Genomic DNA, 23,100 nt, shown 5'->3' with positions numbered 1-23,100 from the left:
GATGTGAATTGCGCACTAATAGCACCCCCTAGCGGTCACAATTGAAATCACAACTTTAATTAAACAGGGCGGAACGACTGTCCCTCTGGCCACGCCCCTCACATAGTCAGGGCCCTGACGTAGGCGTTCCAGGGTAGCAACAGTTGCCTCGAGACCCCGTCGCGCTATAGTGACTGTAGCCGTGGAGACAGTTACTTACCAACGGGCGCAACACTCAGCAACAGCAGCAGCAGCAGCAGCATCTGGAAGTCACCGAGCGAGTGGGAGAGAGGGGAAAGAGAGCAGAGCCAGGGTACAACTTTTCTCAAGGCAAAGGTGATTATGTGCTTGTAGAATTTAGCAACTGAATTTGTCTTCATTTAGGTGGGGAAAAAACTCGGTCTGGGTCGAACGCGTTGCTTAGCAAGTCTCGTTTTCCACAACACAACTTTCCCTTTTCTTTGTAGCATCCGCCTGAAGTTGAGAACAGCTTTTCCATTTAACTGGCGTTCACGTAGTTCTGGCGACAGACTTTTCGCGTCTAACGTCCGCCAGAGGACCTATTCTCACTCCTGCCACACTTTCGCTTAAACGTTTATAAACAGCGACGGCGCTACTCCGAAATTGATTCAATATCACTTTACACTTGTTGCTACGTCGTGTAGAGTGTGTGGAGACGTGATCGCACTCTTCTTCCAGCTCAATCCCAGCAACAGGAGGAGGATGAGGATGGACGGCTACCGAGTCGAGCTAATGCTAATGTGGACACCCAGCAGCAGCCATGAGTACAAGTTCACCCGTGAGTTTTTTTTAAAGCGTTTGTCGCGTTGCTAACCGAACAGCACCGTCTTGTTTTTTTTTTTTTTTGTCACATTACGGACAAACTTCAGCCTTTTGGACGTCTTTCTCCGGGTCCAACAGGTGGAAAATCGTCGCTTAGCTTGTTAGCCTTAGCAACGTTGGTTCTGTTGCTCTTATAACTGTAACCAACGTCCGCTCTGGTGCACGACGAAAACTTTGATTATCTTCTGTTCTTAACATATTTTAAATATGTATTTAAAGTAAAGAAAAAACGCGGATTAACATAAGCACTGACACGTAAACTTTGGTTGCAACATTTCACCGTTACACCGCCCCAATAACAGATTCTCATTAAAACAAGTCAAAACAAGATAATCCCATCACATAACATCTGGTATTAAAATCGTATTTTAAAGTGAAGTTGTTAATTTTTCACCTTAAGAAAACCGGGGTGTGTTACAGCTAGATGGTGCTATGATGGCTCTTTTATATTGCTCTTTCTTTTTTTCCTTTCGTTTCCTTTCTTTTTTTTTCTTTTATTTATTTATTTTTTTTACAGTCTGGGATGAGAAATAGGTTATATTCTATGTGTTTTTAAAATTATGCATGAAATATACTCTCTACAGAAAAGGGGACGGGATAAGTATCCTCTTATTTCTTCACCACCAAAAATAATCTCCCGATATTTGCAGTTTTACTCCTGCTATACAAATCAATCAGACCCCCCAAAAAATCCAGTTGTTAACTAATAGTCATGTTGTTCTCTTTGGCACAGCTTCATTGTTCAAATGGCAGGTCTCATTAAGGTTTGACCCCTCTTCTATTAATCTGTGCAATAGCTTTAAAGGAAAACAAAGAAAGAAGTAGCCCCCCCACCCCATCCACCCTGTGATTTTAAATTCCCCTTTAATAGTTTTACAGTGTGCATGCGGCTGGTTTTCCAGCACTTTGTATACCCTTTCCTCCTTTTGGGATTGTGTCTCTTTTTGTCCCCAGAGAGACATTAATTCTAATGAACTATCTTTTCAGAGACAGCTGTCAGGTGCTCGGTCATTTGTAGTGTTTGCTATTGAAGCATCAGGAAAAATCTTGCAGCGTGAAAAATGTCTCTAATTAAAGCCCTTTCTGCTTGCAGCTGATGAATGGAGTAATGAACTTTAAAATGTGTATTTGCGTAGTATTCAAAAGACAATATTTTAATGATTAATTCAAGGTGATGCATTACTGATGATAACCAATATTCACAAGTGTAGGTCTGGTTATATTAATTATAATTAATATATGCACTCTACAGTATGTTAAAATCTCAAAGCTTCCTTTCAGTCATGATTTTTTTTTTCACCTTTTACCGCATTATTTGAGGGAAAATATGAATGCGCAAGACGTAGCTTGTTTTGAAGTGTCCTGTAAAGAAACTCTAGTTTGATTGGTCAGACAACTCTCCACGGCTACAAAGAAAATAAAGAGATGACTCTGCTGAAACTGTGTGTAACCCCCACCAACCCCACCTCCCAATTTGAGCGTGACACTGTTATGTTTACATGGCAACTTGATATACAAATACACCCAAGTCATGGAAAGAAAGGGGTTGGAGTGGGCCAGGGGGCGAAGTGTTATTCTTTTAAAAGTCAGTGTTTCTAATCAGGTTATTTTCATCTCCCTCTTTGTGGTAGGAGTGCATAGCTTTGGCTTGCAGAGGCAGGTCAGAAAGAAAAGGTGCCTAGATTGGAAAGTGGCTGGTAGTTGGAGGCTCATTTCTGATGTTCTTAGCGACTCGTAAAGTGTCGAAATAATTTATGAGAATGCTTGTTTTAAGATGAAGGTTGTAGGCTTCTTGCCATCTGTCCGTATTGTGAGTCTCTGTGACGGAGCTTGTCTGCATTGTCCTTGCCTGAGGCTTGTGATCGTCATGATTTAGTCTATTTCAGCAGCGAGTGCCACATCGGCCTGTGATCTACAGAAAATAAGGCCTTCTTTTTAACCATCTGGAGCTGCTTGTGTGATTTTTTTTTTTTTACATGGCAGTGTCCATCATTGCCCATGTGCCATTTTGAGTGTTTAATGGATCCATGTGTGCAGTACAGTTCAACTATCAATAGGACAGCTGCAGTGGTCTCTTGGGCAAGGGGTGACCTGACACAGCTTTCAGTCACATGTTCTGTGTGTGTGTTTGTATGTGGTGTGCGTGTGTTTTGTGGATGTGCTGGGGTGTGTTTGCTCAGTCTGTATTTAGCTTATCTTGATGAGGCCCACTGCTGCCCCGGGGAGCAGTTCTCAATCCAATAGCCAGCTACAGATATAGACCTGCTCGCTGCCATCTGCTTTGCTGCTGTTGTTTACAGCTGATCATATTCATATAGGAGCGCATTTACTCCTCGCTGTGATAAGCGAACTGGTGGACTTTGGAACATATTATTGTTTGATTTTAACACTGTTTTAATGGGTTATCCCATAACTCCAGTCAAAGGCATGTCAGGAAATCACAAAGCAAGGAAGACGAACCGAGAGGAAAATGCCTCGTGGGGCTTGTTAAGTGGAAATTAATAGCACCATTTGTACACATGAAATGTTTCAGTTTCATAGTCTTCATAATTCATCTGTTTGCTAAGGACGTTTTAATTTAAGTGATGTGTCGTTAACTGTTTTAGAAAAATTTGTTGAAAGGAAAATTAAGTGTCCGTGTGACTCTTGCATTAAGTCTTCCAGCTCTGAAGATTTTGGAAGTCATTGTAGGTTTTCGCTGCTAGGATACAAAGAAACAAATCTTGTCATATACTAAAAAATGCTGCCACTGATTGGCCCTCGTGCAGAGGCAACAAGTCAAAACTTGTTGTGAAATGAAATGTTTTTCAGTCTGTGTGTGTGTCATCAGCAGCATTCTTAGCATTCCACCTGTTTGTATCGTAGCTACACAACTGGTAATTAAGTTTCCTGCCACAAACGGCAGACAAGGCTTTTACATTTGCATTACAATGACCGACCCCCCCCCCCATCCTTTCAGGCACGGACAGTCACAGATCCCCATTCGCTCCTCACTTACTTTCTTTTGTAGTTTCAGTCTAATTTGGTGAGAGATGTGTATTTGGTTAAGAAGATGTTCTGTTAGTGTAAATCCGCTTTAAAGTGTTGAGTTCAAAGACTTTCCTGTAGACCCAGACCCAGGGACACACACAATTCAGGAAGAATCGTTTAAATGATGAGATCTGGTGGGGAACAGTGGCAGAGGGTGCATAGGTGGAAACCGATGAACACGCTTAACAGTGCAGCCTTCAGCCTTTGTTTTAAAGACAAACACTTGTTGCAGTGAGAACAAGTTTTGGTATGAATAGCATTGTATGTTAATTGTTTCCATAGTAGAATCAGCGGCATTTGTGTTGTAAATTGTAAATCAGATGTAAGCCCTTGAAAGATGTCAGTTGCGCTCTGTCACCATGGTTTGTAGTATTCACTGTTGACACCTTGATGCAAATTACCATAACACTTGATAGATCTCAATTAATTTGATGCTGAATGTTCTAGAAATTACACTGAATAAGATTTGCTAAATTGATGAAAGTGTTATTTATGTCATCATTTTTAATCTCAAATGCATGTAATTTCGCTGGTTTCAGTGCCAATACGTGACACTAGTTACACCCACTCCATTTGTGGTTGGCTATATCGCAAGGATGGAAATTTGCTTCAACCTGGCCATGACAGTATAGTGTTTTTGTTTGCTAGTTTGACTGGAAATATCTTTCAACAGAAGTCTTGACTATAAGCTGTCGCATTAACCTTCCACAATGTGGATTCAACTCATTTGATGACATTATTATGTTGCGGCTGCCGTCAGCAGATTCATTTGCAAATAGATTTTTTTTGCGAATGCCTGTAATTAAATGTATTTGTGTTCTAGCACACTGAATTTGTGAAAAAGGCATTAAATACTTAAATGCGAGTCTGTTGGTAAGTAGTCAGCTGGTGCAGCATTCACAGCGTGAACAACAGATACTTGGATCTGTCTCAGATTTAAAGCTTTAACTGATGACTCATTGTTCGTGTCAAGTGGTGCCTGTGAAAGCATACTGTAGATACAGTACGATGATTCTCGGTGTCATAACTGTTCAGGGATTGCTTGCCAAGAAAGGAGACTCCTCGAGTGCAACACGACGCTTATCTCAGGTTCATCGGTCAATATTGAGGTTGCGTGCTGCCAGGATTTGAGGTCATCTTGGCAGAACGTGGACAAATAAAACTCCCAGGTCCACAGGTTGGAAACACACCTAAGAGAGCAGATTTCGATAACATTAGTTAGTGAATGCGTCTCTAATGAGTTTTATTTTAAATCCCCAGAAGAAGATGCAAGTCTGGGCTACTCCCAAGTCATCAGTCCCGATGACAGGTTTTGATTTAAACGAGTCATGTTGTGAGTATTTGAGACAGCAAAATTACAGCTGGCACTGAAATCACGTCTTCAGTTTGTTTGTTTGTCTGATGGTAAGAACAAGTGATTAGATTTTTTTTCTTGCAGATCTAGATTTTGTGTTTTAACTAAAACAAAACTAAAGACTAATGCAGTAGTGACAGGGTATGGTCTCTCTGCTTATTCTGGTTTTGTGAGTAAAATAGATATTATGCAAGAATCCCAACTGCAACGTTAGCATTTTCCAGTTTCTCCGTAAGCAGCCAAGTGACTAGTGCATTAAGTCCTTTGTGTCATCAGTGTGGCAGCCTGAAAACACTTAAGGCAAATACTCATGAAAGATAGAGACTTCCCACACACATGATGGTAGTCTGATTACATTCCCAGTTGTGGCCATCTCCCCCGTCTTTCCTTCCCTGTCTTTATTGTTGTTTCCAGTTTCTCAAAACTGTTGTCTCTAGATGTTAAATGGTAAGGACGGGGCTTGTGTGTGTGGACGGAGTCAGGGGGCAGTGGAAATCTGGAAGGGGTTGGAAGAGGTAGGGCGTTGGGGGAGGAAGTTGCCAGTGCAAAGCCTGGGCGAACACACAATCTCCATGGCAACAGTTTGATCTTTCTGTCTGTGGCTGTCAGGCTCGCAGGGCACATGGAGACGGAGTGGACAGGTTGTGCTGATGACCAGAGGTGGGGAGGTGAACTGGGGAGGGGAGGAGTAAGCTTGGATCAGAGACAGTGGTTTTTGCCTGCCTTCTCTCTTTCTCGCTCTCCCTCTTTCCCTCTTTCTCCCTCCCCTCAAACTCTGCCATCTGCAGACCCCAAGAACTGCTTTGATTGGATTAGCCATGAATTAATGAGACAGGCTTGAAGAACAGCCTCTGTTGTGGAAATCTCTTATCATATCTTAATTCGCTCTTTGTGTGAGCACGTGTGGCTGTCTGATCTTATAGGTCCTTTTAATCAAATCACAGAAAAGACATAAGCTTTCCTTTCTCAACCCCACAAATGGCAGAGAATTTGTTTAAAATAATAAAATTGACCAAACGATTTCTCAAATTAGGAAACATATGTTGAAGTTCCATCCAACACCTGTTGCATTTTCTTGTAAGATATACTAAGACTAAGACAAGACGGAGAAACCCATTTGCATAGCGTGTTATCAGTGTCCTCCATAGATGTCCCTTTGGGTGCAACAAGTGTCGCCTCTGCTTTATTTTATTTCACCCTCCACTGAGGTGGAAAAAAAGTATTGCTCTGCTGAAGCTGTTTATTCTCAATTCTGTCCAGGGAACTTTGGAAAGACTCAACTTGTATTTGTAAGTGTTGTTTTCAGGAACCTTGAAGAATAGACTGTTGTCACCCTAATGACTTAAACATTCTTCTTTTTTCTTGACCACCAAGTAGTTACAAAAACAGAACACTTCATCTTGTCTTATTCAATCTACTCATAACTAGTATAAAGTCTATACATTTTTATAAAGCTACAACAGAGAAATAAGTCTTGCCCCATGTCCCCCGGTGTCTGAAATTAATAGCTTGCCTAGTATTTATTGTTGTAAGTTTCTACTTAGCGTGAGATAGAGGGATCAGGTGGGGGATGGCATTGTTTGGTTTGGGAAGTATTCTGTTGGTTGCATAGCAACAGGCTCCTGGAAACGGGAGTGGACGGTGTTGCCACTAGCAACCGTTGTTGCTCTGCAAACAATGTGGGCCAGTGCAAACACGAGCCAAGACTGTGGGCTCCTGCTTTTAATTGAACATCTGCATGTGTTTTTCTCTGATTGAGTCCTGTTTAAGTTCGATTTGTCAGTGACAGATGTTTAAATTTTGTCTGCTCTGTTAACATTATAGCCGGTATCATTCATGACAGTTTGTAAGTCTTCTGGGCTTCTCGAAATGTGTCTTTAGTTATTTTGGTGTAGCTTTTTAAAAAAGTATTTCCTGAAAGGAAGGGACGTTGTTTTAATGTTGTTAAGTGCTGATCTGGGATTTGCCTGAATAAAACCAGGCTTGCAGACGTGATGTGAAAATAGAGCTGCGCTTGAAGATGTCTCAGAGTTTAAGGCAGAAAGGTCTGGTCCTGAACAGCAGACCAGACTGAGAAGCGGTCTTGCAGCAGTGTGCGCCGCCTCATGCTGTGTTCTACCTTTATGCCTTTCAGAGCTGCTGGTGGGGAATTTGTGTGGCTTTTAACCTTCCCTGTGCACTAAGCAGAAAGACTCCTCTAAGCCTTCATGTACTTTCTCTCTCCGCTCCAAGTCAATGATTTAGCACACTTCACTATTCCTATTTAAGCCGGAGCTTTAATGGATGAAAACACGCTGGTCAGTGCTCTGTTTTTTTGATCCCTCACCATCTTGCTTTGCCACCCACTCATTAATGGCGTAAAGAAGCCCCCGGGCTCGTGTCACTTACTCCGCTGAAACTGACGTGTCTAAAGAAAAATGACGGGATTGTTACAAGTGTATTTATAACTCAGCTGACACCCCATGTACAGATTCCTAGTGGCAGAAAGATGGTCGAGCATCGCGGCACCTTTTAAAATGTTCGCTCCTTGTTAGCGTCGTTCTGCTGATATGCTTTTAGTACTTCTTTAATGACACGCAAGAAAAGTGTGAAGAAACATTTAATGGAATATGAGAGCCTTTACACGCGAGTGTTAATTGTGTTCTGCGCTAACAAATAAATTGGAGACAGATTCCGAGGCACGCTCGGGGAAGACGCTGAAGAGGACCGTTTAAGTGTATGAAGATTGACACATACCAGGAATTTCAACATAGGCTTTTTTTTAGTTAGTCATGTAGGCAGAGCTGTGTCTTTGCCTGTGGCACACATGAAAGATGTCAGCGGTGGCACACCCAAAACCCTTGTTTTTGTGTTTCAAAGGTACACTCTTTGACTTTACTGCACCACCCAGCGAACTTTACATGTTCCTCCGAGTGACTGTTGATGACAAAAGCCCGTTGATAGATTGGTTTGAAATAGTTTGTTTTAAGGTTTTGATTTGTTTGTGTGCTGTTGATTACTAAAAATAGGGTTGTATCTTAAACAAAGTTGTTTTTTTTTAGATTGTTTTTCACATCGCTGACCGGTCAAATTATATTACTATGTGCGGATATCCAGTTTATTTTCTACTGTTCCACTGTAGTCATCCAAAAAAAAGGATGTGACCCCTGTTTTGGGGGATTACAAATGTTTTAGTTGGAACTATGGTTCAGCTAAATAAATGAATACCCTCTTCTTTTCCATCACTGGTGGGTTTCCTTAATTCTGATTCATTTCGCCTGTGTTTTTGTAGGTCCTCCCAAATCTTGATTTCTTTTTCCTTTTTTTTTTTACTCTAGTTCACACAATAGACTTGTCGATATTTCTGTCCACTCTGTGTTGAGTTTATACGGTTTATGTTTACTTTGATGAAAGGAGATCTTACACAACTCTAAATTATATAAATAAATACATCATGTACGTTGTAAAACTAAAAGTTTAGCTTTGACTCGGGAACGCCAAGACAGATGCATGAATGCTTGTATCTCCTAACTCCAATAACAGATTACTGCTGCTCCACTTGTGTTTGTCAGGACTCCTCCGGTAAATTAAAGTAACATTACCGTGTGCGCTGTGTGTTATGACTAATCACAGCACGTCTAAAGCAGGTTGTGTCTTGCAGCCCTCGTCAACACCGCTCGCGTTCGCACACTGACTTTTCCTGCTGCCCCGAGATTTTCTGCCTCGAACCGATCATCAATTCAGCCCACCCCCCGACTGCGCCGTATCTCCCTCTCCCTTATTCTAATCCTCCTCCCCCTCTTCTCTTTGTGGTCGCACTCTAAAGTTCCTGTGTAAGAGCTTTATAAAGGGGGGGGGGATAGAGGAGTGAACACCGAGGGAGGAGTGGGGGTGAGTCGGGGGTGGTCGTCATGGATTCCTCGCCATAGCAACCGACAAACGTTTACAAAGCATTGAGGAATTTCCTCATATCAGCTGGATTATTGGAGCCCTCAGAGATCTGCTCTCGTTCGAAACAAACGCTGGATATCACCAGGACCCTGGCAGGGTCTAGAACCCCGCGGCCATTTTCATCTTTTTCCTCTTGGTTTTTTCTTTTATTGGAGAGAGTGGGGAAGTTATTTTTTTTTATATCCACTTACTCCCCCTTGCAGTTCCATTCTTCTCTTGTCCCTGCCTTGCTCCCGCTCTTTCCCTCTCTGTCCTTCTTTAAGAAGAGAGCCTTTGTGTCACTCCATTTTTAGCTCCCCTTTGCTATGCTGTGCACATTGTCACCCAGTGGAAAGCCGAGTAGTAGCAGTGGATTTGTCCCTCAGGAAGCGGCTCAGTCCTGGTAACTTTAGCTCCTCTACTGTAACTTTTCCACTTGGGTCTGTTCTGTCAGCGGGATTATAAATGTCTGTGTAATACCATGGGGCAGCTTATTTTGCAAGTGAAAGGTGGACAACCTCTGGGGCTCTGAAGAGCTTCAGTGACTCAGCCTGACTTGGCAAAGCCAGAAAACCCCAGGGGCACAATGAATGTCCTAGTGGCTTCAAGACAGAAGGGGTGGGGTACAAGAGCTCCATTTAGTATGTTTATCCATGTGTATAGAGTTAAAATGTTTTTTATTCTCTTTTATTCTCTCTTTAATTTAAGGGTGCATCTTCAGCCTGTTAAAATGTCCTCTTCTAATATCTTGTCTCTTTTTTTTTTTCTCAGCATGCAGAATACCGAGGGAGGGTCAGACACAACAACCAGCGTGGCAGCGCTGCGGACGTCATCATCGGCCCAGGCTCCCGTGGTACAGCCTGTTCCAGCCTCCCAGCAGGTAGGCCGACACCTCCACCCCGCTGCTACTGTAATGACAGGACAAAGTCTGCGACACTGACTTAACTATTCCACGTATTTTCAAATATTAAGTTTAATAGAATGATATTTTCAAACGCAGGGTTTAATAGTTACATTATGTTCTTGGACACGGTTTCCCAAAAGAGAAAACTATAATGCCCCCGACCACAGATTCCTTTTAGATGCACTCATAGTTCGATACTCCGCTCAGCCCCGGCAAGTAAAGCTGCTACGTTCCACTTTATCACAGATGCCCCTTGTATCAGTTTACCATATTAACTTCCTCTATGACTTCTCTCTGTCTCAGCACACCAGAACATTACGTCACTGTTACCAATGATTGAGGCCGTTTGAGGCCGTTAGAAACATACGTGTTGTCAGCGCAACAATTACAGTTACTGCAATTTATTTCTGCTACTCTAAAAATAAAAATTAAGTCAGTGTTCAGCATAAAATAATCAGCACGTGCTTGATGAAGAAATAAGTTTATACGTTTGCTCGTGTTGTGTTGACTGTCATATGTTCACAGTAGTGTGTTTGTGTGTAATTGTGCGTGCATACCTATGTAATTGAGTTGTGTCTTGTATCCACACAGAGGGTGCTGGTTCAGGCTACAGGCTCAGCTCAGAAGGGTGGACAAGTACAGCAGCTTTCAGTACCCAGGGTCCAACAGGTCCCTCAGCAGGTACACAGTACTGTACATACTTGTACAGTGCTCTGAAAATATTTGTACACCCCTTGACTTTTTTGAAATTTTATCAAACGTCGTCCGTCTTCTTTTCCTTTAAAGAAAGATGACATTTATTTTTTTATAAATTCATAAACGGAACATACCGTCTAGAAAACGAGCTTACGGTTTTATTTGGCTTATATTACCTTGTACAAATATTTAAGCACCTCACCATATCTCATTCGGGTGAAATTTACATTCAGGTTAAATAATAACTTCCAGTCTGGGGTTAGGTGGTTTGGCCGTAGGCTGACACATTAGACGGTAAACACGTCGAATAGTAACCAAGCCATGGTTTGTGTTAGATACTGGATGAAGATGCCAAACATGGCAGCCCATTCAGGTCCGAGACGTCTCTCCTGCTTCCTCGGCCCCTCGAGGGTGTGCAAAAGTTCCTTTCTCTGGCTGAGCCTGGCCCAACGCCTGTATCACATGGATATGATAACTTAATACACCACACTCCTGATTTTAATCAGAAATAAGAAAAAAAAATACTTCTCCTATTGGTTGGTAATTACGAGAAGCATTTTTAATTTTTTGCGTGACTATGAGGATACCTGTCTCTGTTTTTCTGTTGCTGCTTTTGTTGTTGATGTGTATGTTAAAAAGTCGTGCCGAGGTCCCGGTGTATGATATGATGTCGCAGCAAGGCCTGATGGTGTTTTTGGAGACTTGACCCAAATCCCAACACACACATGTGTGTGATGTGTAGCTTCTTATGTTGAAAATCAGGGAGTTACCTGACCGTCTCGTTATTCGCCGTCTTATTATTCCCATCAAAGCAGATTGACAGTTCATACCTGCTTTTCAACATTTTTGTCTTTCAGTATCTCATTCAGTTGTGTTCTATACAAAATCAAGATTGTGTTCAGTAAAGAACACGTATGTCTTCATGAGTTCGACTCAGTTAAATCATGATTTCACCGACTCGAGTGAAGTGTGATTTCTCATTTTTTCACCAGTGGGGTGACAGATTTTTTCACTGCGCTGCATGTCAACACATAACTGGTGTGCACATGCATGCTACACATTAATGACAACATGTTAATCTGTCAATGTATATTACATTATGAATAAAAATAAAAGAAACTTGACGTTTTTTCCTTTAATAGGCCAAATTCCATTAGCCACTGCTTAAACTGCGTGTCCTTTTGTGTTGTTGTAGGTGCAGCAGGTACAACATGTGTACCCACCACAAGTCCAGTATGTAGGAGAAAGTGGAGAGGCTGTTTATGCCAATGGAACCATGTAAGAAATATCACTTTCTGTACTTCCTTTCATATTGCAAAAAAAAAGATTGAAAATATGCTATTTTTGTTTTAAATGTTTATTGTAGTTAAAATGCGACATTCTGTTAATGCAAGATGCTTAAGGGCCATAAAACATTGCTCTTGTTAAATCACTGCACATAAAATTTGGCCCCACTCTAAACGCAGACTTGTCTTGAATTATGTATGTGTGGGTGCTGGATGAAAAGCGTAATGACATGTAAGACTTTGCGGCGCACTCTTCTCATCGCTTTAGCCGCGCCACATCCAACTGCTTTTAAAGTGGCTTTAATCAAAACGCCATTAAAGTTAATTGAAACCAAAGTGATTTTTGATGTAACCCAGTTATTCTGATGACATCAGTGATACTGTGGTCCGTGTCGACTCGAATGTGCGCCGCGTCCCGCTCCTTTTCCCAACGTTATAAAGACGGGACGTTAATGTGTCAGTGGTTTAAAGGTGCTAATTGATGTCTCCGCAGCCGAACGGCCTACTCCTACAACCCCGAGGCCCAGTTGTACGGGCAGAACAGCGGCGGAAACTATTTCGACTCTCAGGCCGGTGGAGCTCATGTCACCACGGTGGTGTCCTCCGCCAGCGGCGGCGTCCCCCCTCACAGCATGGTCGGCATCGCCATGGACGTGGGCAGCAGCAGCCACATTATCTCCAGCGGCAGCACCTACCTGATACATGGCGGGAGTATGGAGGGGAGCCGCAACCACATCTCACACTCCTCGCGCTCCTCTTCAGCTATGGTGAGCGACGCCCATCCCACTGGTCCTGTGGTTCTCCGCAGCATGTTTTTCCAATAAGACGGAGTGATGGGGGGAATCAAAAACCCTTGTAAATCAGATTTGCACCCACCAAAAGACCCAGTGACTGCACAAGTCAGTTCTTGAAATTAACTAAATGTGATTAGAGAATTGACTTGTTTGTCCAGTAACTGTCATCACTACCTGAGCCTGATTGAGTTTCCCAGAAACCTGTAACGTGAGTTGAGGCCTCCCAGCGCTGTAGTTACAGAGAGAGTGGCGCAGGGCAGTGTGCCTGTAGAATCGGGACACTGGCTTAAATAATTCAGCGCTGCCTTGTTTCAGAGGTTTTCACAGGCACTTGAGCGCCCTACGAAACAAAGCAACCCCTGGGGCTCATTACCATTTGGCCAGGAGCCCTCTGGAGCTTTCTTAAGGCTTGGAACGCTGCCTGCTTCTTTTTTCCTTTTCTTCTGTCTCCAGTTTGGCTGCAATACCACGTATCTTTTCTTTTTTGACTTGATTTTCTCCTACAGCTCGACAGAACGTCCCTGGTTTTGTCATTCACGTTCGCTCGCCAGTTGGACTCCGTTAGTTTTTTGTTGTCAAGTGATATGTTTTCTAACACGGCACTCGTGCTTATGTCGAAGTCACGTCTCACTCAACCTGCCTTTTACTTTTACGAACATTTTGCAAAGTTTTATTGTTAAATTAAAGGGGCGACGGGCATTGTTGACCTGTTGTCCTTAAATCTTGAGTTGACCTGTGCCCCTGTTTGTGATTCCTATTTGCATACATTAGAGTGTCTGACTGCAAGCCTTCACTGAGCAGCTTAACCCTATGAGTCCCTTGATTTGCATGCTTTTGTCAGCCAATAATGGATTTGGCTGCGACACTGACTGATTTTAATGGAAATGCAGAGATCTGGCTGCTCGCTAACAGTCTTATTTCCTTTATCTTTTTTTTTTTTTCCATATACCCTTGCTTATTTCTATTCCCTGTTTCCCCTTTTTCTGTCTCTCTCTCTCACTCTCTTTGCCTCCTCCCCCTTCTGTGTCCACTCTTTTCTTTTTTCTTTTTTTCGCATGCTTCTTCTTTCTTTAGCTTGAAATGGCGATTGAAAACCTCCAAAAGTCTGAAGGAATTGCAAGTCACAAAAGCAGCCTGCTCAACAGCCATGTAAGTCAACCAGGAACTTTCTTTGAAAAAGGACATGAGAGAAAAGAAAGGGGAGCCGTGGCTGAACCTGTAGACTGTGTGTTCTCTCATTCTGCTCAGTTGAACACACTATCTACCGCTAGCTTACTCACTCACTCCACGCTGTCCCGCTGAAACGCACAATTGTCTCAATTAGTTTTCGTCCTTGAGCTTAACTCTGCATTTGCTATCACTTTTCCCCTCGAGGGTGCGTCTTGTATTTGTGCCTTTAAACTTCTGCATGAAGGATTTTCACCTCTAAATACACCAAGACATGCACCCATTGGCTCTCGCCACAAGGCTGTCGCTCAGTTTTATTAACGTACGTCACATTCTGCTGCCGTTTTTACTCCCCCTGGGAAATTTCTGCTTTACATTCCTCTCATCGGCTCTTAACCTCAGTTACGTCTCACAGTCTCTACATTGCATAAACTGTAAGCGTTCGATTTGCAAACAGGAGATCTGAGCTGTGAAAATTCTTTGATTGTGCTATTACAGACAGTTCTGCTACTCCACAATAATGTCTTAGAGATTTGTCTGATAGAATAATGAGCACTTCAGATGTTTGAGCGTTCACTCAATCAGCCGTTCCTTGCACTGGAGTCACTTACTGCCTCAGCCAGGAATATAAAGACTTAAACAGCCACAGTGGGAGCGCAATGGTCTCTCTGGTGTTTAACTTACGGAAATAGGTAGTTATGTGATGTGTGTGTGTTTGTGTGTGTGTGTGTGTGTGTGTGTGGTGGATCTGTCTTTTGCTGTGTTATTAAGATGCACTGCTCCTCTCCTTCGGTGGCCAGACTATCACAGAGCAGAGTTCGTCCACTGTGGCTCGCTGATTGTTCCACTGTGTCTTCTTCTGTGTATTTTTAGCTGCAGTGGCTGCTGGACAACTATGAGACAGCAGAGGGAGTGAGCCTCCCGCGCTGCTCCCTGTACAACCATTATCTGCGGCACTGTCAGGAACAGAAACTGGATCCGGTCAACGCCGCGTCCTTCGGGAAACTCATCCGCTCCGTCTTCATGGGCCTGAGGACCCGCCGCCTCGGCACCAGGTAGGGACAGGAAGAGACGCGGCTCACGCTGGAGATGCTGATAACTGTAATCATATGACCATTATAGATGTGACGAGTATGATGATGCTTACAAGCATCGGAGAGTTGCTGATGGAAGAGGATAATGATAGTGATTACGCTGATGGCAAGGCTTCTCCTCACTGGTTTCTGGCTTTTCTGTCGCTGCGTCCACCAGAGGCAACTCTAAGTATCATTACTATGGCATCCGGGTGAAGCCAGACTCGCCGCTCAACCGGCTGCAGGAGGACACCCAGTACATGGCCATGAGACAGCAGCCTGTCCACCAGAAACAGAGGTCAGCAAATTTCTACCGTTGCCAGTCTACTTCCTTTAATTTCTCCCCCTGTGACTTTCCTGCTTATTGTCTCTCTTGCCTTCCACCCGTTCCCCTTTTCATCTGTGAGCTCCTTCCTCCCGTTCAGTAAACTCCACCGATACTATTTAGGTTCTCTGTCGTGTGCGTATATATACACACGCCTCAAAGGCAGATTCTTCCCTTAATCCTGCTTTCTCAAACCGTCGAACCCCTGCTAATGCACATGTCCTGCCCTCTCATGTCTGCATAGGTTCAAGCCTCTGCAGAAGGTGGACAGCATGTCTGACAACCTGTGCGGGAGCTCTCAGCACTGCAACAGCACTCCAGAGCAGTCGGTGGCCGCTCAGAGCCAACACCACCAGCAGTACATAGGTACGAACTGGAATTTAACGCGGCAATTCAACTATAATTTAATATGCATCGTAAACGCATGTAACAATCGTCTTTTCCTCTACAGATACAGCTCAAACGTTGCCTCCGTTTCCCTCCCCTGACTTGGGCACTCAGCCTCTTCCCGAGCGCATCAACATGAACGATATCAAGAAGATGCAGACGCTCTATAGAGACCACTGTGAGGTGGGTTATATCACAGAAACACATCTTTTTTTTTTTTTTTAAGAATTTGGTAAATATCTAAACATGTTTAGTTTGTTTTATAAGTTTTTAAAGTGCCTTTTATTCAGATCTACATAGAAACAACTAAAACAGACACAGAAATATAGAAGGGAAAATATTTCCACTACAAAACAAAATGGTTTCGTTGCTTTGTCCAAGTCAGAACTAAAAACTGCTACTGAACAGACAGATTAAGTATCCGACTTCTTTATTAAGAAAATACACAAAAATACACATCGATGATATTTTAGAGACACATAAAACACCTGTCACAGTGTATTTATACATTACAGCTATTCATAGAGGGTTATTCCAAAACAGAGTGGACACAGCTGGATGTCTCTCCTACTATGAATTCCTTATTGTGTTTTAAAGGGTGATTCTATTCTCGTTCTCTTAAGACCAACAGTGAAGCAGATCTAACATAACAAGCACTTTGTACGAATCCAAAACCTCCTGTGATTCCTGCGTGCCACGGCGTGTCTAAAAACGATTAAAAACACATCAGGGAAGATCACTGCTGCTCTGCCTGACATGTTTCTTCATTACCATAATCACTGGCACTGTAGTTTGTTATGAGTCAGTCCCACGAACCTCCCGCGGCTGTAAACAGTAATAACAGCCCCCTCAGACGGACTCCCGTGTCAGGAGAGCCTCCCCCGACGCCGTCCAGCTCCGTTGACCAGGCGTCGATGTGAAGAATGGTTATGGATTCAAACGAGAGGACAGATGTGTAACAGAAACTTTTATCTGGTAATTACCGAGCGGAAGTGAGCGTAGTCCTGAGGTTTATCAGTTGTTTAAGGCCACTTTACAGACCTGTTAACAGCAACAAGTAGAGCAACAGGTCAGTGTTTTATAACTGGAGCAAGTAGATGTGTATGAAGCCGCTGCTTAAATAATCCTATTTATTCACGATGCACACTGACGACAAAAGGCCTGAGGTCTGAGTGACACTGAAGAAGCAGTGAGTGACAGACTGACACCTTGTTGATTTTGCTCTTTCTGTGGGGTTCCTTTATGCCGCTCGCGTCTTTTAGGGGAAGACAAATTGACGGGAGGAAGAGTTATGACATCTCAAAGGCTGCGGATCATAAATCCGCCTCCCGGGCCGGACAATGCGTTTAGGTAGAGACAGAGCGAGTTGAAACAATGACGGGAGCGGGAATAATACCCGACATCAAAATGTGGGGCCTTACAGGCAGGAGAGAGGCCGCGATTAAAGCCGCGAAAGCTCTGGCTTTATCATATTATCCCTGCCCTCTGCTTGTCCGGCCTCACCACGCTCCCTTTGTTCCAGCCGTCTTTTCATCTCCATGCAGCTTTCAAGACATGCCAATTAACCTTTCAGCGCGCTGGGTGGACATCTTGGTGTCTTTGTGGTGGCCTCCCCTTGGGCCTTTGTGTCGCCTTGTCTGCGGACGGGCACACGGGCTCCTGTCTTTGTCTGCCTCTGCGTTTGTGTCACTCTCAGCTCTCATTGCGTCTGTTTAATGTTTATGCATTTCACTTTTTTCTTTCTTTTTGTAAGCCAACGGTGTCCTGTTAACACATTAGCCAAGACTTTTATTGACAGTATTTGAAGTTACAGCTCAAATTAAGATAACAAGTCTGGCCTGAGCATAAAACAATATTTTACTTTTTTTACTGTTACTTTTTAGGAGTGGACTGTGAAAAGATCAGGTCTGGGATGTATTTATTAACGTCATGGTAACAGCCAAATAAATATTCAAGCACCAGCCATGGCACTGAATTAATGTTTAAGCGCAAATGGTTAGGTGGTTGATAAAAATGTTGAGCGTCATAAATCACTCTGTGAACCGCAGCGATCGTCACGTGGAAGCGCGGAAATGATGGGTTAAGACTTGAGAAGCTCTGCCTGCAGGCCACTCGTCTGAGTGTGCTCACGGGAACACGTGTTATTTCTCTTTAGCACTTTTTTCTCTTCTTATTTTTATTTTATTTATTTATTTTTTTTTTGCTGTTTTGCTTGCGTGAAGAAAAAAAAAAAAGACCGTGGAGGCAAAACGCTCTTGTTTAGCGGGGACGGGGGAATTCTCCTTTTTGTTTTGGAGTTCTGTGTTTGACCTGTTGCTGGGGGCAACTGTAAACACGGTTGCCACGGCGACGGCTGGAGAGGAAGCAAAAAACATATCATGTGATTGAAGCCTACGCTGCTGTGTAACAAGATCCAGCGGCAAGTCCTGTGTCCTGCCAGATAGTGAAAGGAGAGGAACCTTCTGAGCGGATCGTGGCGCTCGGCGTCGAGATGTGTGGCACGGTCCAAAAATAACAAAGACACCGAGCGGAGCTCGTGTTTCTCTTGACCTGAAGAACGGCCTCTGAAACTATTGTAGCTGCGACTTTCAGAGTTTCACTTTTTAAATGTGCGTCGAGGGTTCGGAGTTTTCTGCAGGTTATTATTTTAGATCACCAGCTTGCCACTGCTTCCTTTGTGCTCTTGTTTGCAAAGAGGCTCATGCATATGAACAGGAAAGAGGAAGTCACATGGGTTGGATCAGGTCACTAGAAAGTAGGCAGCGGCTTTGCACAAACCCACGAGGCCCGAGATCAAAACGTGAAGGAGATTAAAAAAAATAAAATAAAATAAATAAATCCCATGTGAAGTCTAAATGTGCCGTTTAGAATTCTCCTGGTGATTAATGTGCAGGGAGCTGTGTTTAAGCTGGCTCATTGTCTAACCAGGAGGGCCCGGAGTGAGCGGGAGGCGGCCTGCCTGTAGAAACTTTGTTGTGTGTCTGGTTGCCATGGCTCAGCTCTGTATGTTTTGTCCCCCCCCCCCCCCTCCTTCCTCCCTCTCCTTTCCCTCCTCTGTTCCCTCCCCCCTGCTCCCCTCCCTGCCTCTTCGTTCCTGCAGGCGACTCTGAACGTGGTGATAAACCTCCAGTTCCACTATATCGAGAAGCTCTGGCAGACCTTTTGGTATGCAATACCGCCATCTAGTGACGGCAGCACGACCATCCCCAGCAGGTCAGAAAACACCGAACGGGAACGAGCGACGCTTTTCTTCGTTTTGTTTTAAGATGTGTTTCATTTGAGAGGTGGCAGCGTTGGACACGTGTGTTTCTTTCTTCTTCTTCTGTGTGCAGTGACGACGAGGAAGGTATGATCCCCAGAGAGACGCTGGTGGCTCTGTGTAAATACGAACCGGTCAGGCTATGGATGAGGAGCTGTGATCACATCCTCTACCAGGCGCTGGTGGAGGTCCTCATCCCTGACGTGCTGCGTCCTGTTCCCAGTCAGTAAACAATGCCTGTTTTTATTTCTATGCTTTTATGATGATAGATTCATTAGAGAAAGTCCAGCACCACTGGGACCAACAGTGATTCTTCATTTTTTATGTTAATCATGTCAGAATTGGTTGTTTTTACAAACCAGTGGTCTAGTATTAAGACACACACACTCACCAGTTGATTAGGTACCGAAGATTTAACTATAACCTGGACTGAATCCGAGCATTTGTTTAAAATAACTGGTTTGTTGAACTGTTGAACTGTATTGTGTTGAAACGACACGTTTCTATTATTTTGGAAATCCTAGTTTAGTTTATGTTACGTTAATTTCCTTTCATTCAGGCTCATCATATAGATGAATAACCACCTTTATAACAGCCACGAAGCCAATGTTACATTAAAATAATTAAAATATATCACTCGTGTCCCTAATGAACTGGCAAGTGAGTATATTCAGTTTACAGTTGTAGACAATTAAGAAATTACATTTGAGAAGCTTAACAATCAGTCACCAGAGATGGACTTGTCACTTTTTATTGACACAAATGTTAGCATCAGTTTGTATTCCTCCCTTTAAAGTTGAGTTGCTTTCTGCACAGTGAAGATGAAGTCATGATGATCCGTTGTGATCCAGGCTGCTCTTCTTTCTTCAGGCACTCTCACTCAGGCCATCCGCAACTTTGCCAAGAGCCTGGAGGGCTGGCTGACTAACGCCATGACCAACTTTCCTCAAGAGATCGTTCGCACCAAGGTAACGTCTTCTTTCTTTGTCTCATGTGTGATTTACACGTGGATAAAACTTTGTGTCTTGGGTCCATACTGACGAGTTTAGATCAGATTTTCTCACGTTTTACTATTAATTGTGACATTAAGATCCATCTTAAATACACTGTGTGTGTGTGTGTCTGTGTGTGTGTGTAGGTGGCGGTGGTCAGTGCGTTCGCTCAGACTTTGAGGCGTTACACCAGTTTGAACCACTTGGCCCAGGCAGCGCGCGCCGTCCTCCAGAACACGTCCCAGATCAACCAGATGCTGTCGGACCTCAACAGGGTCGACTTCGCCAACGTCCAGGTACAGTTCGTCCGTCCTTTTTTAAACGCGTTTGTGTTGCAGTGAGCAGGATTTGTCGTGTGTGTCGGGGTCAGTCGCTGATGGTCGTCGTGTGGTTGTGTAACAGGAGCAGGCGTCGTGGGTGTGTCAGTGCGACGAGAGCGTGGTCCAGCGCCTGGAGCAGGACTTTAAGGTCACCCTGCAGCAGCAGAGCTCCCTGGACCAGTGGGCCACCTGGCTGGATAACGTCGTGTCTCAGGTCCTGAAGCCTCACCAGGGCAGCCCGAGCTTCCCCAAAGCCGCTCGTCAGTTCCTCCTAAAATGGTCCTTCTACAGGTACGAGGACGCGATCAGAGAATTTGTTTTCAAAGAGGCTCGTTAAGGCGCGTGTTTTTTATTGATCCTCTTCTCTCCCCCGTAGCTCCATGGTGATCAGAGACCTGACCCTGCGCAGCGCCGCCAGCTTCGGCTCCTTCCACTTGATCCGTCTGCTTTACGACGAGTACATGTTCTACCTGGTGGAGCATCGCGTGGCTCAGGCCACCGGAGAAACTCCCATCGCCGTCATGGGAGAGGTGAGAAAGGAGATATTTGAGCTGCTCAGGAGGGAGGAGGAGACGCTGAGATGAGAATATTTTTAAAAGTGTTTCGTTGACGGATTCTCTCGTCTGAATTACAGTTCAGTGACCTGAGCTCTATGATGCCGTCGCTCATGGAAAAAGGTGAGTCTGCTTCCTTCATGTACGAGTCATGACTTTCATGACTTAAGCCAAACACAGATGAGCCATAACATTATGACCACTGACAGGAGACGTGAATGACATTGACCACAACGATGCAGCTGGGAAACTTTGGGCCTGGCATTAATTAATTAATTAATTCATTCATTCATTCATTCATGTGGATGTTACTTATTCATGTACCACACATACAAAAATGAAGAATGGGGAGACCTACACAATATTAGGACGGTGGTCATAATGTTATGTCGCATCAGTGTATTAGTTCTCCTGTAGGAAAAATGTAACTGTTTAAAAGCATCAGCTTTTTAGTATATTCATTATTACTGTAATTTGTTTCCATCCTGGGAGGGAACCGGTGTCTTTATTAACACGACAAATAGACAGAGTAACACCAGACCTGTCCTTTAAACCACCAACTTCCTGACAACATTTTAGTTTCGAGGCAAAACTATTCTGACACTAACAATCCCTCCTCCTCCTCCTCCTCGTCTCTAACTAGACGCGTCCTTCTCCGACGAGATGAGCGACTTGGGCAGCGATGCCGACGCGTCCCGAGGACCCACCGAACCGGCCGTAAAGAGGGAGCGGATCGAAATAAGCCACCCTCTGCAGGAGATGTGAGTCCCGTCACGTAAACCGGCGTCTCTCCGTTTCGTTCGGGGCCTTTTTGTGGGATGCAGCGGCTCCTTCTGTCCTCCTGCAGTCAGCGCGTGTGCAATGTACATAGACAAGAGTGTAGCAACGTCAGTCCTCCCCCTCACTAGCGTTTCTGAAGACGGTGATCTTTTTCCTCATGAAGTTCACACGTTATGTTTTTGTTTTGTTTTGTTTTTTTTTTACTCACAGGGGTGTAACACAGGTCTGATTGTCTGTTTTTGTTGCAACTGTGAACGACTTTGTGCAGTACCCTTTTTATTGGACGTGTATTTGAGTGGTGGTGTTTATGTGATTCATCTTTTCTCTCTCTATCGTTTTTATTTTTATTTCTTAAACGTAACTAGCTGTGCCATAGTGTCATTTTGAGTGCCTTAGATCGCTAACTTTGAAAACCACCACTACAGATGTCTATCTGTCCCTCAGCTGTGCCTCTACCGCAGTATGAATGTATCGTCTCAAAAACCTCAAACATTCAACAACAACAACAAAAAAAAAAAAAAGAAAGAAAGAAAAGCACCTTTTTTACATTGATTAGGTGCAGGCGTGTTCTCCTCTCCTTGTTGCCTCTGCTGCAGCTCGTAGCAAATACATAAAAGATAAAAAAAAAATAAAATAAATAAATAACCAGAAGATGCAACCTGCTGACCCAAAGGACCTCTCCCTCAGTCGCTCCCAGCAGCTTAGCCATAGACGTGGCCCCGTGTGTGCCAGGCCTTAGGGCCGTAGGACCTCATAATGTCGCAGTAGTCAGGGAGGCAGGGAACTCGAGTCTGTTACCATGGCTGCGTAACACGTTGGTTTATTTACCTCAATAGATTTTCTATGCTGTGCTCCTTTTTTTTTTTTTTTTTTGGCTCAGATGGCACGAGGCGACGAATTTAAAAAAAAAAAAAAACATGTAGCCGCGGTTCAGTCTTTGTGTCCCACTTCGTGTAAATAGTTCCTCCAGGTGGTTTTCCCTCCCGTCAGAGTGACAACATCCAGAGTTATCAGCCTCATGTAGACAGGACGTTGAAGAAGAATGAACTGGAATCCGTTCACCTAAAGGAAGCTAAATCGATCCGTGTTCGAGCGTTGAACCTGTAAACCAAAACCCTTCCGCTAAAAACGATAAAAATAAAAATAAATAAAAACAAACGGAGGATCTCGTTGGCATCTGAGCCGGCACACGCTCCCCAGACTCCAGATACTTCGACCTCATGCTGTTACTCAGTTAAAGTGTTCTGTTTGAATTAGATAGACAAATACAGTGCGTTTTATTTGGGGAATGTGTCCATAATAAATTATATATATATATATATATACACATATAAATATATATAAATAGATATATCTTTATATGACGTAGACAGTGCGTGCTCTGTGGCCTTCGGTCTTTAATCTCTCTCCTCACGCTGTTGGATGTGTAATTGATTAGACTGGCGTGT

At 43.7% G+C, this 23,100-nt stretch overlaps 1 protein-coding gene across 5 annotated transcripts; it reads left to right on the top strand.

The window, feature by feature from the left end:
• Nucleotides 1-141: 141 nt before the first annotated feature.
• rfx2 (regulatory factor X, 2 (influences HLA class II expression)) lies at nucleotides 142-22,177 on the top strand. 5 transcript variants are annotated; one of them, XM_047586500.1, is made up of 18 exons: nucleotides 142-315; nucleotides 9,887-9,995; nucleotides 10,611-10,700; nucleotides 11,911-11,993; nucleotides 12,495-12,768; nucleotides 13,870-13,944; nucleotides 14,836-15,017; nucleotides 15,214-15,333; nucleotides 15,605-15,726; nucleotides 15,812-15,930; nucleotides 18,848-18,960; nucleotides 19,080-19,228; nucleotides 19,877-19,974; nucleotides 20,145-20,294; nucleotides 20,401-20,609; nucleotides 20,695-20,848; nucleotides 20,953-20,995; nucleotides 21,516-22,177. In XM_047586500.1, the coding sequence occupies exons 2-18, from the start codon at nucleotides 9,888-9,890 to the stop codon at nucleotides 21,635-21,637; spliced, it is 2,211 nt and encodes a 736-aa protein (XP_047442456.1). In that variant the 5' UTR covers nucleotides 142-315; nucleotide 9,887; the 3' UTR covers nucleotides 21,638-22,177. The 5 variants fall into 5 exon arrangements, with proteins under 5 accessions (XP_047442456.1, XP_047442458.1, XP_047442459.1 ...); XM_047586501.1 differs by lacking the exon at nucleotides 142-315 and adding an exon at nucleotides 372-778; XM_047586502.1 differs by lacking the exon at nucleotides 13,870-13,944.
• The last annotated feature ends 923 nt before the right edge of the window (nucleotides 22,178-23,100 follow it).

Source organism: Mugil cephalus, chromosome 6 (assembly GCF_022458985.1).
Source record: "Mugil cephalus isolate CIBA_MC_2020 chromosome 6, CIBA_Mcephalus_1.1, whole genome shotgun sequence".
NCBI classification, from domain to species: domain Eukaryota; kingdom Metazoa; phylum Chordata; class Actinopteri; order Mugiliformes; family Mugilidae; genus Mugil; species Mugil cephalus.
This window is presented reverse-complemented; position numbering and strand designations above follow the sequence as displayed.

Bases quoted from the DNA above. Each gene is read 5' to 3' on its own strand.
- rfx2 (XM_047586500.1), top strand. From the start codon at position 9,888: ATGCAGAATACCGAGGGAGGGTCAGACACAACAACCAGCGTGGCAGCG. The intron at 10,701-11,910 runs GTACACAGTACT...GTGTTGTTGTAG, and splicing joins TCCAACAGGTCCCTCAGCAG to GTGCAGCAGGTACAACATGT. The intron at 19,229-19,876 runs GTCAGTAAACAA...TTCTTTCTTCAG, and splicing joins CGTGCTGCGTCCTGTTCCCA to GCACTCTCACTCAGGCCATC.